At 32.6% G+C, this 18,235-nt stretch overlaps 1 protein-coding gene across 1 annotated transcript in view; it reads right to left on the bottom strand.

The window, feature by feature from the left end:
- LOC119632450 (tRNA dimethylallyltransferase) overlaps positions 1 to 16,280 on the bottom strand; it is a 108,877-nt gene extending 92,597 nt beyond the window's left edge. The window contains exons 1-2 of the mRNA XM_038025366.1: positions 16,049 to 16,280; positions 8,212 to 8,349 (exon numbers count right to left, since the gene is read on the bottom strand). Coding sequence (XP_037881294.1) covers positions 8,212 to 8,349; positions 16,049 to 16,168 — 258 coding nt within the window. The 5' untranslated portion in view covers positions 16,169 to 16,280. The remainder of the gene's footprint in view (positions 1 to 8,211; positions 8,350 to 16,048) is intronic.
- Positions 16,281 to 18,235: the final 1,955 nt, after the last annotated feature.

Genomic DNA, 18,235 nt, shown 5'->3' with positions numbered 1-18,235 from the left:
ATAAACAATAAAAGCAGTAAATTCCGACGCCACCAATACCAATAAGAACCGGTTAAACTGTTAGCGTCCTGCGGCGGTTTTCAATAAAAAGGTAAAAGAAAGAGAAGAAAAGCAAAGGAAAAAAAAAAAAAAAAGAAGAAATTTTATACATAGGTACAGGGATCGCTTGTTTTACTTGATTTCTATGCATTCCAATTGGATTTTGTTTTCATTCAATATATTTGCCGGACCGAAAATCGATTCGATCGGCGTAATTACCCCCTAGTTAATTAATCCTAAAGAACGTCACGCGCGAGCTTATATTAGGTAAATGACAAAAATAAGTGTAGGCCCTTCGATTATGATAATACAATTTTTTACATTTGTGAGACGACATCTTTTCCATTCTTCGGTAAGGTTTAATCCTTATCTAAAGTTCCGCATATAGTATTAGTAAAGTATGATAAAAGGCACGACTTGAATACGGAGCTTATAAAATTTGGTTGGTTGTATCGCGTAAAGAAAGAGACGCCTGTATGTTAAGTTGGGTTAACTCACTGAACGACCGACCGACCGACCGACTGACTGACTGACTGACTGACTGACTGACTAATCGAATGCTACATCATATTCATGGATTTTTGCGACTGTATGCTGTATATTTGTGTGGGAATCCAATGCGAAAATAATCGCAAGCAAATCAGCACACGTATCGCGGTACATACACATGCGCACGATACATACATTCAATAAAAACAACAATTTATATTGTATTCATTAGTTGTTTGCGGCATCTCGTTGTTGACCTTATTTGACGGTTAACGCCGCTCTGCATTGCATACGAAATAAAAAAATTAGCAAATAATAATAATAATAATAATAATAATGACAATAATAAAAGGATGCTTGAAGCGAACTAACGACACCTTCTTATGAGCAAAACTAGAATATTTTTGAAAATATTCATAACAAAATATATATATATATATATATATACATCTCGGCTATATATCTCCGCCAATATTTGTAGCATTCTAATAATAATGTTAGCCGTGGATCCCATAAAGTGTGGATAGAAGTCATTCTGTTTAGTCTTTCAATTTAATTTAGTCACGTCGCTCTGTCCGTCGCTTGAATGATCAAATAATCAAAGTTTTAAGAAACAAGAAGAAAGATTTATTTTGACCTATAGCTAATAGCGGCTTTTCCTTCCGTTTACCATTTTTGAATGCTAATGTTATAACATTAGCTGCGTTGCGCTTCGGCATTTCAAATTCAAGTTAATCTCGTTGCGTTTGCAAATGATTCTAATAAATTATCGGAAGTCGCTTTCAACGCTTACACCCCTGATAGGCGAAGGATTGAAAGTCGTACAAAATAAAAAAAACAAAAATAAGTGGGCGTATGGCATAAGTCACATGTGTTACCTTAGTATCGAACTAAAAATTTAAATTCTATTTTAAGCAAAGCGTTGAATATGCTTTGATGACTCCAACCGTAAATATCGAATCATGAATTGTTTTCAGTATATAGTAGTCCTTAAGGCTAATTAACGAAATTTGATGCTTTTCGCAAAAGTGCAATCGCGCGATTATGTTGACTTTCGATTTAGTTTTATTTTTATTAATAAACAAAAGTGTACTTCTTCTTAAAATGAAAATCTGATACGGCATTCATCGGTATTTCGAAATATTGAGTTAAACACTCTTTTCGAGCTTCGTAACGTTAGCAGGCAGCTTATGATTTGCAATGAAGTAACCTGGTGGGTAGCATTCGCAATCGTGCCGAGCCAATCGACTATTTTGGAAATCAGTGGAAGAATTAAGCCTCGTATAGCTGAGTTATTCGCATCCAGGCCCATTGTGAAACGCCAGTAAATGTCAAGAAAATAATCGAACTTTTCCTAAAAGTTTACGTTTACGTTTATTTTCTTGGATCTGATGGCGGTGAAGAATTATATTAGAAATAATAAAATAAGATACTGGGCTCTTAAAGATTATAACGGAAAACAAATCAACGAAAGATGTACAAGGATAGCAATGTACAACTACTGCAATTACTGCGAAGTGGCTTCACTTACTTAGTTTTCGCTTATGTACGGTTCAAAATCGCCTCTTTTTTTTTTTTAGTTATTCCTTTTAAGAACTAAAATTAGGGTTAAAAATATTCGACAGAATTGTGTATATCTGTAGGGACTTAATTGATCAAATACAGTTCGCATTATAAAGGATAAGTGTAGAGATTTTACTTTTGCTTAACCCCTTTTAAGGGCAATTTTTGATTTAGTTTTGATGGAATTTCCTTCAAAGTGGGGTCCAAGGAAAACTGATCTCAATCCATTTCCGAAACATATTTCCATATACGTAACACGCCAAACTTCTAACTGAGTATACCTTTCGATGATGGCTACAAAACTGTTAATGACAAATTTCACAAATTAAAAATGTCGACCATTTAAAAAAAAAAAAAAAGAACAAGAACAATAATAATAATAGCAAGAAACGACAATCGACCCCAACGGCAACAACAACAACAACAACAACAATAATAATTTTATCTCTCTCATACTTAAGAAATTTGGTTATATTATAAACGGGTTGCTTGGTATTTGCTTATAGTAGTAAACAAAAAAGAAAACAAAAAGTGAAACCATCTCATAATTTATGCCAAATCTTCTCATTTTTCTCGAATTAACGTTTATTAAATGGTGAGCAATTTAGAAAGTTTAACAGATCCATTGCGCTCCGGATCATTAATTACTGATCTTAAACGGTCAGAATTTTTCAATTCTAACGATATGAAGCGAATATTAAAGTCACCTACGTAACTACATTGTATAACAAAGGGAATAAAAAAAAATTGATTTGATTGCGTTATTCCCTATATTTCTTCGGGATACAAAAGGCTTACACAGCCACCAAAAATTGATAACGTGAACGGCGGCTCACTCATTTAGACGACAAATTGAGAATTCCTCGGCTATGCTAGATTGTTGGAGATAAGGAGATCTTAAGATCTTTTGAAAGACATACATACAGACAACCGTTCCCTACTGCGCCGGCTATTCATAAAGATCGAAGTGCGTTCCGTTCTAAAATGAGTGGAAAATTTTCGGTGTGTGCGTAGATTTCTGATTTACACGCGTTATCAATCAATGCAAACATTATCATTTATTTATTAGGTTTTTTTTTTTTTTTTATATGCGAACGAACGAGTATCAATTTCTATTCGAAAAATGAGCTCACATGGAAAATAATTTATTTAAGCAATCATATTAGCTTCAATTAGAATAAACGTTAATCTTTAAGTTGGAACTAAGAGCCGATAGAGTCTATGTTACTAGTGCCCAATGACTTTTTCTTCTTAGTCTAAGAATTTATTTCATTAGTCAAAAATCATAATGATAATAATAATAATAATAATAAGTTGGAATTATTTTTAAGGAACTCCATGCATTGGCTACAATTGGTGAATAACGAATTTCTTAACATTTTCTCTTCATATATATATATATATATATATATATATATAGGTGTTTTCCTACAAACCTTGCAATGAGTTCAGTATTATTAATGTGAAATTTTCAGGCTAACAATGGAAGTGTAAGAGAATCTATGTAATTGGTTTGGCGAAAGTCTGAACAAAGGTTATTTTTACGCGATCAGATTAAAACTCTAGCCAGTAGTTTGGTCTATCGGTTTGACAATCGCCTATTGTCTCAAATTAAGAATATCATGGAAATTCCAGATTTTATTGCATAGATCAAGCGTGAAAGTTGCTGCAACCTATAACGAGGCTTATGAAAAGCTTTGATCCTTTAAATAATATCGAAACTTTTTGGACCAATCACAGAACTTCAATCTACTGTGACTGGCATTTAATGACTGTGCAGTCGAGATATACGTTCAGCGCTGATTAACCACTTTACCTATTACTTTACAGTAAAATGATCGAAACTTGTTGCGTTGTAAGATATGCTGATATTCCGATGCTGCGAATGAATGGCAAAGGAATTTAATGAAGTTTGAGGTTACGACTTGTTGCCGCAATCCAATCAATTCTAAGTTGGCTGATAATTGATGGCAAAAACTAGCATCTAGCATACGACAAACTCAGCCGTAAAAAATGCTGACGGAATAAAGGTTGGAAGACCTTTTTTTTTATATTTTAGTCCAAGCCCTAGTCATCACCGCACAGAGCTTCTTGTGATTATGGTAGCTGTCTACACACACTTCAATTCCACATATATATATATAAAATAAAATGCTAGCGACAGAAGTGACAAAAAGATAGTTAAATAAAAAGATGGTGTAAATGATCAAAGACACTTTTAATTGTGTGACAGTAAGAGCTATAGTTGATGTAACTTTTTATTGTGTTTTCATCTTAATGAATCGACTACAGGAAATTTTCTTCGTAAGGTCATGAACAACTAATTGCGTTGCAAAGTTTGCGATCACTTTCTATTGCGCAATGGAATGGTATGCGTCTCTCTCCACGTACTCCATAAAAATGAGAATCGAATGCTTTAATGCATCTCATGCAGCTTTGCCACCATTTTGAAAATGAAATTTTGTAACTGCGTCCTGAGCAATATGAAAGAGACATCATAGGTTATAAGAGATTTTTTTTTTTGCTTTTGCTGTGCTTTGTGTAACTTGGCAACCCTGATATCGCAGCATACTTTTATGACTATACTTCCGAAATAACAAAATTAATCGATAATTAAACCAAGTAAAACAAGAACACACAAATTGTTTTCGTCTATGACTAGTGACAATATCACATCGCCATTATATACTTCTTAGTTTCGGTAAACGTGGGCATCGTGTTAGTCAGTCAGCAAAAAAAAAAAAAAAAAAAGTGCCGAATCAATAGGAAACAGTAAATAAAAGCCATAAACTTTTTTCATACAAATTTTGAATGGTTCTTATGGGCCGAATGCGTTGAGAAGCTCTCAACCTTTATCGTAAGTCGAAATTGATTTGGATATGAAAATATTAAACCTATTGATCACACATGTGTATACATACACACAGTGATGAAGCACCAATCAATTATCAATCTAACCGAAGGAAACAATTAGTTCCATCCACCCTTTGCAGTATATAATAATATCAGAAAGCATAAAACAGATTTTTTTTTTTTTTTTTTTTTCATTTATAAGTTAGACAAAAGAACTCACTACTTCTTACGAATGTTCCTAATGTATTATTGTAATGTAAAATTGTTTTTTGTGAATTTTATGTTATTTAGTCGAATCCTGTTGAAATTAACTTTGCGTCGTTGAATTGCAATTTTTAGTATTAGTTATTAGGCTTTTATTCTTCGGTAATTTTTGGCGAGATCTATTTAGTATTAAATTATTTACAGGAACTTATAGTTACAACGCTTTAATTCTCGTCCTGGTTTCGTCCGCACGAATATTGCAATTCAACTTTCTCGACTCACTTTGCCTTCCGCCAATATTCGGCTTATATGCCCTTTTGAAAGCAAGTTACCATTGCCTAAATTCGTGGCGTTTTTAATTCGTTTTCCCCGCCAAATTTTTTGTCGCCAGGTGCATGATGCCTTTCTCCGTAACAAGAATGTATTCACAGAGTATTTCACAGCAAATATCAAAGAAGTGAAATAAGAGGGGTAACAACCGTGTAACCGCTTAAAAGAAGAAGCATTTCGACAATCTCTTTGGGATAAAAGGAAAGGTAATAAGAAAACAATATTTAAGGAAGCTATCAAGAATGTTTTTAAATACTAGACTAAGGGTTTTTAAAAAAGAAGGGGTAAATTATCGTAACACCAATTCAGAATGTTGCGCTGATATGTGCAAAAGTATATATGCTATATGAGATCCCTGCCTGCTCTCTCTTTTTCAAGTGTTTTAAGTGCATTGACAAAATCAATACTCCATCTCATCCTTTGGAGTTCGAAACGATAAACGATGCGCTGTAAGTAACGTAATTTCTTGTGCTAGAAACTACTCTGAATAAAATCAATTGTGGAGGCAGAGAAGCACGATCTCAGACGTAAAGGCCACATTAATCGATTCATTAAACAATATACACACATACATACACAAAATCTAAAATTTCGGCATCTTAGTTGCTATTTTTTTCTTTTTTTTTTTTTAAGGAAATTACTTCAGACCGTTGGACATAGGAGTGCTTGCTCGCACTTTATCCTGACCAAGTCTTTTTAGAAGAAATCACTATATCATGAAAGAGTTGCGTTATCGTGAATGAAGGTTACTAAGAGATATTAGAAAATGTTAGAGAATAGCTCAAGTAACTGTAGGGCCCTTGGAAAATGCAAAGGACTTGAAAGAATGGAACAACAAATTTTTTGACGCAAATGTATTTATTTCGTTTCTTAGATCGTGATTTTTCACCTTTTATACCCATAACGTAGGTTCATACGTTATCTCTGCGAGAAATGATATTTACTTATACTACTCATGTTGTTGGGGATCAATTCAAATTCAATATCTTTATGAATGAATTGTCACTGAATGTGGAATAACAATAACAACGATATGTAAAACCACTTTTGTGCATGCCTGCCGAGCATAAATAAACAAGAAAATTCAGCCAGTAACGTATAAAAAACGGACATGTCGACAAACGAATGTTGACTGGTGTATATATGTATGTATATATGATATTCACGTTAAAGTACACATGCACATGTATATAATGTAAGCGTACACAGAATGAATGCATATATCAGTGCGAAATCAGTAAATAAATAAATAAAATGCTATATAGTATATGTAGGTATGCGAAGTGCATACATAAAACACATGTGTGCGAAAACGCATAAACAACGAATCTAGGCAGTACGTTGGCTTTGCTGAATGTTTGCATATACAAGCATTATAATGCGCACTGTACATTTAATAAGCTGGTTACGTCCGTCTATCGGTCCTTCAATTAAAATTAGGTTATTGACTTTAATTCTTTGGACAAATAGACAAAATTTGCATCAATTTATTTGACTTTTTCCGTTCTCCCGCTAACGTTCTTTTAATCCTCCCTTTTTACGAAAAATTCATTAAATCAAAATAAGCATTCAATCATCGCGGGAAGAGTTACTGCGGGAAGGGGAGATGGGGGGCCTCGCGTTTGCTCTCGATTTTTGCATGCAAACAGTTCTTATGTTGTCAAGAAATCGTCTGATATTAAAAAACTGTAAGGTTTCAAGTTTTCAATATTAATAATAATAATAATAATAATAATAATTTTTTACCAAATGACAAAAAAAAAAAGAGAAAAAAATAAAAAAATAAAGAAAAAGGAAGAGAAGATGAAAAATCTGAAACCCAATAAACTATAAAATATATATAAAAGTGTTGCACGATGGGGATTCAAAGTTCGTCTTAAACCGCATAAATACTCATTTTTCGCATTATTTTTAATTTCTTGCCTGATAAAGGAAACCAAACGTGCCAATCATTATGTATCCGTTAGGGGGAAATCGTTGACTTGATTTTAATAAAATATTAATTTTTCTTTTTAAATATTCCATTCCCACCAGTTGGCATGAAGAGAGTTAGTTATTCAAGGAAAATAAAAGTTAATGAACTTCAAGCCAATGTTAAGCACATTTATATACGCAAGCGTTTTATTGTAATATAAACATTTCTTATTAGTTTTTATTGAATTTAATTTAATTTTTGCAATTTGGAATAAAAATTGTCGAACAAGTCATAATCACTTTTTTCAGCTTGTTAATTTTTTTTTTTTTTTTTTTTTTAATTTAGTTTAAATTCGTTTTCAAAAAATGCTCTCTTAGAACATAACTCTGTGGTAACATTTGCATACTAATTTAAAAAGTATTTATGAAAATGTATTATACTCGGGCATAATAGCTCGCGGCAACTCAAGTTAGTAAGTATATAATATAAGAATTGTACCAGTGAATGATAATTTCTTTCTCCCGAAGTTAAAAGTAGTTTTTTTTTTTTTTTTAATTTGTTTTTGAAGCGCGCCTTCACTGTTCTAAAAATCTTAAGCGTATAAATCAAAAATCAAATAAGCATAGAATCTCCCGGCTTGCAGTTTTTTTTTAAGATTTTTTTTTTTTTTTTTTGTAATATAAAAAATACATTCATGCTCACCATTAATTACCGCATGAATCAAAAAAAAAAAGAAAAGATTTATTTTAACAGCAAGCTATATAGATTGCAGGGCCGCCATGTCAAGAGTGAAGAAGTTTAAAAAAAAAAAAGGATGCGATTGGTAAAGCCTGATTGCGGAAATGCGTCACTGTAAATGGTTCATACGGTGTTGCTACATCTAACAAATGATGCTTTACTTTTGCCCGTTCCTCTTTAGTGGCTTTAGCTGTTACAATATCTAAATTAGCATACACCTGCAAGTAGACAATAAAAAAATTTTATATCGTAGTGTTAATTAGTTTTAGTGTAGTTTTTATAAGTAGTCTTGATAAGCATACTACTCTTATTAATCTTTTTGTAACCCACTTCCATAAAGAAGTGATCAAAGACTAAGCCTAATACGTAGGTAGTAAAAAACGCAATTTATTGTTTTTAATTTTAAATCGAACTTAGTCGATTTGCCTTTTGCCCTTAGTATGGGCGCAGGAGGGCAAAAAACAAATGAAAACACAATGAAAACTGATATTCTATGCAAATATTGTTAGAACTCGTTGATAGCCTGCAAACGAGTATTGAAATTTCTTATGATCAAAATTATAAAAAAACATTATATACAGACCTGAATGTTGTTAAGAAATAACAAATCATATATATCAGAGGCAAGCCCTCCACCACCAAGATCAAGCAGATTTGTCTATCGATCGAAGTCGTTTAACATGACTACTCGATTGCCAAAAACAAATCGCAAAACCGCAAATTATCGCGATTGGGTTTAGAAACGCATTAGATTTGTCTTTCTCGTTGACGACCATTCTGCCTAAGACGTATGTGGCACATATATATTCCGGCTAAATGTGTAGATTATTAAGCGGGCGAATCTCATCAACGAGATCATCCTATGCTCATTAAAATAAAAAATGTATCGATTTCTGGTAATTTACTGCAAGGGAGAGATAAGCTTGGAAATAAGTCTGTTAATAGTTTGAGATATTTTGCTACCAATTAGGAGGAAAGAACGATTGTGATAAACTAATTAGCATTAATTGGCAGTAAATAGAGGTGGAGCTACAATTCAACGGTTAAAAAATTGATGGTATTCTTATGTTAAATACCTGTTCCATCGTTACAATTAACTATTCCGTTGCCTTTCAAATGGAATTCTTAAAACTTTTTTTATGCGTTTTATGTTTTCTTGTTTAAAAAGAAAAAGTTCTTCTTCCTGGAATGGAATACTTGTAAGCTTTCAATGAGCCACGGAAAAGAATAAACATATAATTCACTATCGCAAGCAAAGCAAATTTAGGAACTTATTACAGGATACTGCAAATCAAGTTTGTATTAATCATTACCACAACACCCACAATATTTCTAAGCGAATTAAAATTACAAAAAAAAAAAAAAAAAAAAAAAAACACTTATTAACAGTAATGAAGTAATTTACACTTTATTAAACATACTATGAAACTGAGGTTACAATTTTTAAAAACCTAATAAGAGGTAGCGAATGGAAGTGCTTGGAAGTCTAAACCATGCACAAGGTTCTTCATTAGCCAAGGTCAGCTGGGATTGATATATATCGTGTGAAGTGCATTAGTAGCGAAAGCTAACAATAACAAGCAATACAACTGAGCCGAAAGACGGCCCAAATTCAACTACATGCTTGTTCATTCCTGCCTGACTCCAATCGGATATTTTTACGAGAACTATTCGTCGTACAACGTTTATTCTGCATATCGTTGCTGCATCGTCTCTTACGGAGGTAAAGCGAGTAGCGCAAGATGCTTCGATCTGCAAACAAGTAGATAGAGTTTTCGGTTACGCAGATCGGAGATCGTTAATGAATGCGAAGAAGAGAGAAGGAGAAAAAATAGAGTTCTGTGGTGAACACCTGCATTTAAATAGGTCTTGTTTGATGACTAATTGTCGACTACAACTCTTAGCGAGCCATTGTCTAAGAAACTCAATATGAATCGAGCGAAAATGCTATTGACATAAAATACAATCACCTTGGAAATAAGAACATCACGCCTTACTCTGCCAAACGCTTTGGAGATATTTATCATAACGACCTTATTGTCACTAAAAATACGACGTATTAGGACATTAGGTGATCACTGGACCGATTTTTTTGTGAAAGCCATGTTGTATATCGCCAAGCATATCTCTGGATTCTAGATAATTGATTAGATTGTAATTGACTATGGTTACCTCGGTCTTGGCTATAGCGGAAGAGACTGCATTTGACCTATAGTCCGATCATCATTCTTGGGCGTGAGTTGAACGTTAGCAGTCTTCTAGCAAGTTAGAGAAAGCACAGTAGCACTTGGTTAACAGATCGCGAAATGGCTTGGCGAGTGTGTCAACACACCGGCTTAGAACTATGGCCGAACTGGTGAAAGACCCAGCAAAATGAAGGCCTAACTATAGTTAAGATAATCTACTACCATTGAAGATCCCTTTGAAAATATTATGAAACCTCATTATAATGTTAATAGACAGATGACGCCCTTAAACAACTTAATAAAATTTTTATATGCTATTATTTAGCATTCGAGCTCTTCAGAAAAATGTATTAATTTCACTATATTCGTTTTGTTTCAATTTTTAAAAAAAAAATTTTATAAAGCATGGATAAGCAAAGATTAAAAAAGTATTGAAATTTGCATAGAAGTACCTGTTAAATTATGAAAAATTCAAATTTTCATATTTAAAAAACATAAATTAGCATAATATTCGAATATAAGCGAACGAGAGCAAATATATTTAATAGATTGTAATAATCATAATAATGATAATAGAAAAAACCTGTTACTCTCCTTAGCGGTTAGAGCGGCTCTGTGTAGATATTTAAATTAAGTGTAGACCATTGATGTTTATGTTTCAAATTTTGAAAAAGATTGAAAAACACCAAAAAAAAAAAAAAAAAAAAAAACATAAACTATAGTTTTTACAACTGGCCATAAAAGTGTCCAATCGAATAGAAATCCGTTAAGCACAACGCAGAGAGATCATGTAACAATCAAAAAAAAAAAAAAAAAAATCATTATATAAAATTGTTTACAAAATTGCTTCAAATTTTATCTAGGAATTTAAAAATTAATGGAAATATAAGTACCCTACGGGCAGGTTTATAAATTTTTAAGATAAGTGTAAAGTTTTTGATCACATATTAATAATATATAGTACTGTGTCCGAAAAAAAAGGTGAATATGTTTTTGAGAAATATTACAAAGCGGTTACGCGAAAACCATTTTCGTGAGGCATGTAAGAGGCTCTGCACCAGCGCAATATAATTTCTTATTGTTTAATATTAGTCTGCAATCGCAGATCTATAAAAATGCCCTGCCATGGTCAAATATTCTTGCTCTCTTTTTTTGAAGATTTACCGCTAACGCGCATGCGTTTCGCGCATTTCGCACTTTGCATGTTGCGAAATGACAAAGGAGATGATAAAAAAAAAAACTTCCTTATACACATTCAATTTGTGGGCAGAAACGCTGGCACCTTTTCAATCGATCACTGCCTTATGCCCACTCTTGAGTAGTCTCAACAAAGCTACACTTAAAGCATGAAATAGGCATAAACACTTTCTAAATACTTTTATTAGTGTAGTAAAGAGGTTGGAAATCAACAGTCAAGACATTGAGATATCAACCAACAACTTGACCACCCATTGTAGACGGGTCTACTAAGCATCCACTAAGTCAATATTTCAAAATCATTGTTTTTTCAAACACTTTCCGAACTATTACTATTGTGTCATCTTTCTTTCCTTGCATCCAAACAAAAATTTGTCAAAAGTAAAACACGTTTCCTTCAAAGTTGCTTACCCGCTTGAATCATAGCGAAACTGTGAAGTCATCCTAGAAATTCATAGTCTACACTAAATGTGCATTGCAGTTATCATTGTTGCGTTCGCAAATTCAAGCAACGGTATTTCTTATGTGCGTTGCGCGCTCCCCTTTTTTTGCTTATCTTTGCTATTCTGGTGAATTTTATTTCAATGGTACTGGTAGTAGCGTCATTAAAAATAAAGAGTTTCACCAGCAATTCTTCTGCTGCTTTTGAAGAACAACATAATAATGAAAAGTATAAAAGGAGTTCTAGAAAAGGGACTGAAGACTCGGAAATTATTTGCAATTTTTTGCATGCAATCTTGACAGTGAATACCGAATATATTGAAATGGTCGCAAAAATTTCTGGGGACAACGTCTCATAGCACGTAAATGTAAAATTGAAAAATTACATTAATTATGTAAAATAATAATAATAATAATAATAATAATTGTTAGTAATCATGCGTTTAGAAAAAATTTCTATTGGTTTTTAAACTCTTCTGTCACAATAAATTCGTTTAATTAATTAATTAATAATAATAATAATAATAATTATTAATGACAATACAAATTATGCAATAATAATCATTATTATAATTAAGATTGATAAGTCAGCAAAGCTATAAAATCATTTACGGCACGATTGTGATATGAATAACATTCCTATCGTTGTACATTATAGGAGCTAAGCATAGCTACAAACCTAATTATAGATAATAGAAGCCTTTTATTATCACTCTAAATCTACTTGGGCTAACAATCATTTTTCTATTGCGTGGTAGTGACTTTCACAAGTTAATAGCGTTAACGAAAAAAAAAAAATTCTTAAAGATGATAAATACTCATGGACAGGCAGCAGAATTACAATTAATCTAATGATGAGACTTTTTAAAGTAAAAAAGCAACTATGAGTATTCCATTCTAATAAAAGAATTCAATGCTGTAGCACAGTTCACGCCAGGACTTATTGAAGACATTATCTGACAAAGAACTTCGGAAGGGTATATGTCATTCAAAATCGCTTAAATATTTGCCTAGAAATAATTTTAGTTAAACAGCACAACCTCTTATAAATAAAACTTGCAATGATTATTATCATACAACAACAACTCTATTTAGTATGAATAATAATAAAAAATAACTTTACGCACAATACGCATACTCAAATCCTGAAAGTCTTGTCAAACAAATTGAAGAGGAGGCGGAATTACGACAACAATTAAAAGAGGATTAGATCATAAGCTGCCGCATATTATCAATGCCACCTTAACTAACAATAATGCCGATTTATCTTCGGATTGCTACCGAAGGATATATTTACAGTATTTCACGTGACCATATTTTCTATAAGAAATGAATAGGAAAGGAATGAAAATAAAAAAAAAAAACCTTATCTTTATCGGACGATGATTTTAATTGCGGACACCATCTTCGTGGCGGCACTATCGAATTGCCGAAGTAACATTATGCATAACAGCATTTGATTTAACTGAATCTCTTTGAAATTTACTACTGGCCCATCTTAGATTCGCATCAATATTAGTGGGTGAACATCTGTTTTGGACTTTTTCTCCAAGAAAAATGCTCTCAGAATTCTCCGGAACCTGTGGCTACCAACGAATTAAGTTCAGCTCACCTTTTTGCTAAAACATAATATTAACGTTTCTTTTGTGGATTCCCCTATTTATGCTTACGATTTTAAACGGGCGAATAAATGCCTTCCCGGAAACATTGTCAATCACAATGCCTGCGACAAGAAAGTAACTTTGATTCCTAAACACGTTATTGATTCAGTAGTAGATTTCGAAGGGCAAAACCCATTTTTCCCCTAATATTTCAAAATAAATCACAAACATATTGAAATGTTAATTTACCTCCGTAACTCTTATATACGGATCAAGAACATGAATATACAAGCAATCCATTGATATCAAACCAAATGATTTATAGATATAAAAAAAAATCAAAGAATAATTTGTCACAGCTTCTTCCCCCTTTTTGGAGTATTTCAAAAGTCTTACAGAAGAAATTTAATTTTATGGCTGACACTCCTCGCCACTAGAGATTTCTTCAACAAAAAAGCAAAGAGCAAACGAAAATATCCACCTAAATATATATTCGATTTTTTGAAATCGTGTAAAATAATCGAAAATTTTGTACGGTATTGTATTGAAACCGTGTTGTTACAAGGACCGTGTTGTTATATGAACGACACCTGGTGGTACTTATATTCCAGAAAATGTATTTCCATCTTTTTAGTTTCCTGAGAGTACCTGGAACACTCTTAACGATACTCTAGTTTCCTCAAAAATATCTAATAGAAATTGGCCTTCACTTGCACCCCATTGTCCGTAGTGTCCCACATACCCGAGTTCCAATATATATCAAATCCTATGGCAATCGCGCTGAACCTTTTGTCATGCCCTTTTCCACTCTTAGCAGCAGACGCCACTCGCCTCTAGAGTGCTATCTTGAATCTAAACGCATTCTCAACAATTATCAACTTCGTTTTAGACGTTCTAGAGCCGCCCAAGACAACATTTTTAGATTATGTTGTCATTGCCTACGTTCCGTTGCCGGCGTAACAACAACTTTTAACTATATTACGATTAACATCTTTAAGTCTGTCTTACTCTTTTCGAGTCCTCTCGGGCATAGAAAATCTTTTAAATTTTTAGCTTCCTTCCTGAGAATAATTCAGCTTTTGGCTACGCAAGTGATCTGGTCATTTTTAGTTCTCATTCTGATGCCAGAGTGGCGCAAGCGAACAGTACAGCCCGCTTCTTGATGTTATTTTCTCTCTCCTTGAGTCTCACACTTTCAATTAATAAGACTAAGAGAGTAGTTTCTCCAAAAAAAAAAAAGAGACCTTATCATTATTCCATTTCTCATATATGGTTCCAATATGCCGGTATTTAATATCATTGATTTTTAGGCATTGTCCCCCCACATTGTCCTACTGCTCACATTGATAATATTACCAAACAATGGTTCCAACTAATTAACGTCCTGAGATGTATTTGCGTTGTTTCATGTACTTTCGACCTTTCTTGTATAATGAAACTACAATTCGAGCTAAGGTCAAGGTCGAGGTAAGGTCAAAACTAAAATAAGTTTGATTTGCCTTTATTGGAAATTTTGACTCAGGTTCTTCTGAAATTATTCGGAATTGAATGGAAATGTCTTTGCCTAGCTCTTGGTGCTAGGAAATCCAAACCCGACGTTGAGCGTTAAAACAGGTGGCAGAACGTTATGCCTTTATCCGAAACGTTACAATTACCCGGAAATTTTGACCCTAAAAATATTCTATCCGATAAGAGTTACAAACGAGGACAAACTTAATATACCTTTGCAGCATAAGTGTTATAGGGTACAAAAACCATATAGAATGCTCCGTAGCATTATTCTACGTCTAGACTACATTTAATTGACAATTGTCGAGTTGGTCTGAGAGATTTAATAAATAAATTAACATGCAACAATGTAAATATTTCGTTTATGAAAAAGTTAACCGACTGGTAGTGCATTAGTATTAATGTAATAATATTTCATTTTTTTTTTTTTTAAATATTTTTCTTAATTTTTTATGAAATTTATTTATTACATTACTTTTCAAATTATTTATATTAATTCGTATAAATTTTGTAAGCTCCCGAGTTTTTGGGAGACTGGAAACTGTTTTGAGTGTATCTAAATTTTAGCTAAATCGTAGGAGAGGCTATGAAATTAATAATAGAGAGCGAATTTGAGATACTTGAGAAGGAGTTAGAAATTCTAGTTCCCATATAAGTATTATAGCGTTTTTATCGCGTTATTCAAGTTCTATATAGAATGGAACAAAAGCATCACCATTTTTTTTTTTTTTTTTAGGCGAGTCATTTAAAAGTTCAATGTGATCTAACGATGACAATCTAATCAAATTTGTTATATAGACTTTAACGGTGTGAACACTAAAAGCTCGACACACGTCTTATTTACAATAGTAATAGATTTAGTGTTGAAAGTTAACATGTAGAGATATTAGCCCAGATAACATTTAATTTCATTTTCAGTAAAACACAAATGTTTAATGTGTGTAACTTAGCAATCTGGTAACCCCAAATGGCTGCGTACTCACTTGCATAGAGTCAGCACTAATAATTTCGCCACCAAAACGTTCGGCCAGCTCGAGAGATAATTTTGTTTTTCCTGTACCGGTTGAACCCAGTATAACTATTAACGGCACTTTTCTTAACATTATTTAAATGCACAAATTTGCTAATGTATGTTATAAATTAAGTTGGCTTTAGTAGATTATAAATAAAATTTATTTAAAGCAAAGTCACTACACTTTCTTTACAAACATGTATTAACACGCGAGGAGAATGATACGTAACTGCCTGAATATAATATAAACAAAGCATAGCTGTACATACTTATTTGTTCTTGTTTGCCTTAAATGTTCAGAGAATAAAGGGAAAAAATAACTAACTGAGAGAGAGAGAGAGAGAGAGAGAGTGTCTAAATCGAGAAACCATTGCATGAGATATATAGAGTGACCATATATATTTTATATGAAAATGCTGTTTATGTTGACTGATTGCACAAAGTCAAAATAAATAAAAATCTCTATAAATATTTTAATATTTGTATATACGATATAAAAAATACTATTACGATATATAATTTTTAAGAGTAATCATCAATCTCTTCGCAAAAAAAAAAAAACATGTAAGAGCTCAAAAATATATGCGGAAACTAGTCTAAAAGTATTATTAAATTACATTTATCTAAGCATCTGGAAATAAAATGCCTATTGCTTTTTATATCCATCACCCCCGAGATGAGGGGTATATTCATTTTGGCAAAACGTTTGCAGCGCCCAAAAGGAAGTATCAAAGACCCCCAAAAGGTATAAATATTCTTGATCAGCACCAAATTGTAAATCGATTTACGCATTTCCGCGATCATGGTGGCCTAAGCAATGATAGGTTGCTCTTATATAATTCAATAAAAAGAAAGAGAAAAAAATAACTTATAATCTGTATAAGAACTTCTGGGTACGTGAAACACGGCAATAATAACCCATTTGCAAGTTTTGCTTATCTTGATTAGTATCATATTTTTCGGACTATAAGACGCACCGTTTGACATAGAAAAATGGACGTAAATTTTGAGTGCGTGTTATGGTCCGAAGTCAACATTAAAATATTTTTGCAATAAATCGTCGTTAAATTTGAGGATTGAAAGGAGTGACAACAATAATTCAGATCAAAGTAATACGAACGTTGAGGGAAGATGATTTCAATATTGCTAGTACGAGTTATGTTATGCGTCTTATCGTCCGGGTAAGTTTATATTGTTTATTCGCAGATGTTGCAAACGAAATAAAATACAAACTAATGGACTGATAGTAAACATACAATGTATGTAAAAATAATATGTTAATGTAATGCAATATTTGGCACTGGAACCCGATGACATATGAAAAAAAATTAAGTTTTTTTTTTTTTTTTTTTTTTCTATCTCCATTCTAATGCGTTCTTATGAAGATTGGTTGGAATGGTTTTCCATGAAAAGGGGAATTTTTTGAAGGAAATGTATTCCGCAATTCAATGATTTATGTATTACAATCATGCACAAATGAACAAATGCATATATATAAGCACTTAGTAAGGAAGATAGGTAGATAGGTAGATAGGTAGTTAGGTAAGTAGCTACGTAAAATTTCGTGCGTGTACATGATTAACATATTTGTTTCGAACTTTTTTCTATATACACTTGAACGTGTACAATATTAGATAAAGGATTAGATATGAGAAAATATCTCTTTTTGGTGTAATAATATGTTCCGGTTTCCTTTAGAAAGGTAACTTTCTTTGGTCGCATAAGTACTTTAATGATTTCACCCTTTACTAAAAAGAACGTCACCTGAGAATATGAATAGTTTTCAAATTTCTGTTCAATTTATATAAGCCAAGGGATGAATATCATCTCGTTATCACTGTATGCCTAATGCATAAGCGTACACGTGAAGCTAGTTATGGGATTTCGGAAGTGCGTTTGCCCATAAATAAAGAGGCGGGCCCTCATAAGAGTGTATATGAAATTATAACGAACAAACGTAACATTGAAAAGTGAACATGTATTGTCTTAAATGTAAGATATAAATGACGCATCGTAATTAGTATGAACAGCTACCTATCATTCCTACAGTAGCAAAAATATCCAAGAAAATGTACCTTCATCGTCACTATTCGCATAAAAATATAATTTTAATACAAATTTATATGAAAGTATTTCCCCAATTGAGGTAAGTGAAACA

Source organism: Glossina fuscipes, unplaced genomic scaffold (genome assembly GCF_014805625.2).
Source record: "Glossina fuscipes isolate IAEA_lab_2018 unplaced genomic scaffold, Yale_Gfus_2 0, whole genome shotgun sequence".
NCBI classification, from domain to species: domain Eukaryota; kingdom Metazoa; phylum Arthropoda; class Insecta; order Diptera; family Glossinidae; genus Glossina; species Glossina fuscipes.
This window is presented reverse-complemented; position numbering and strand designations above follow the sequence as displayed.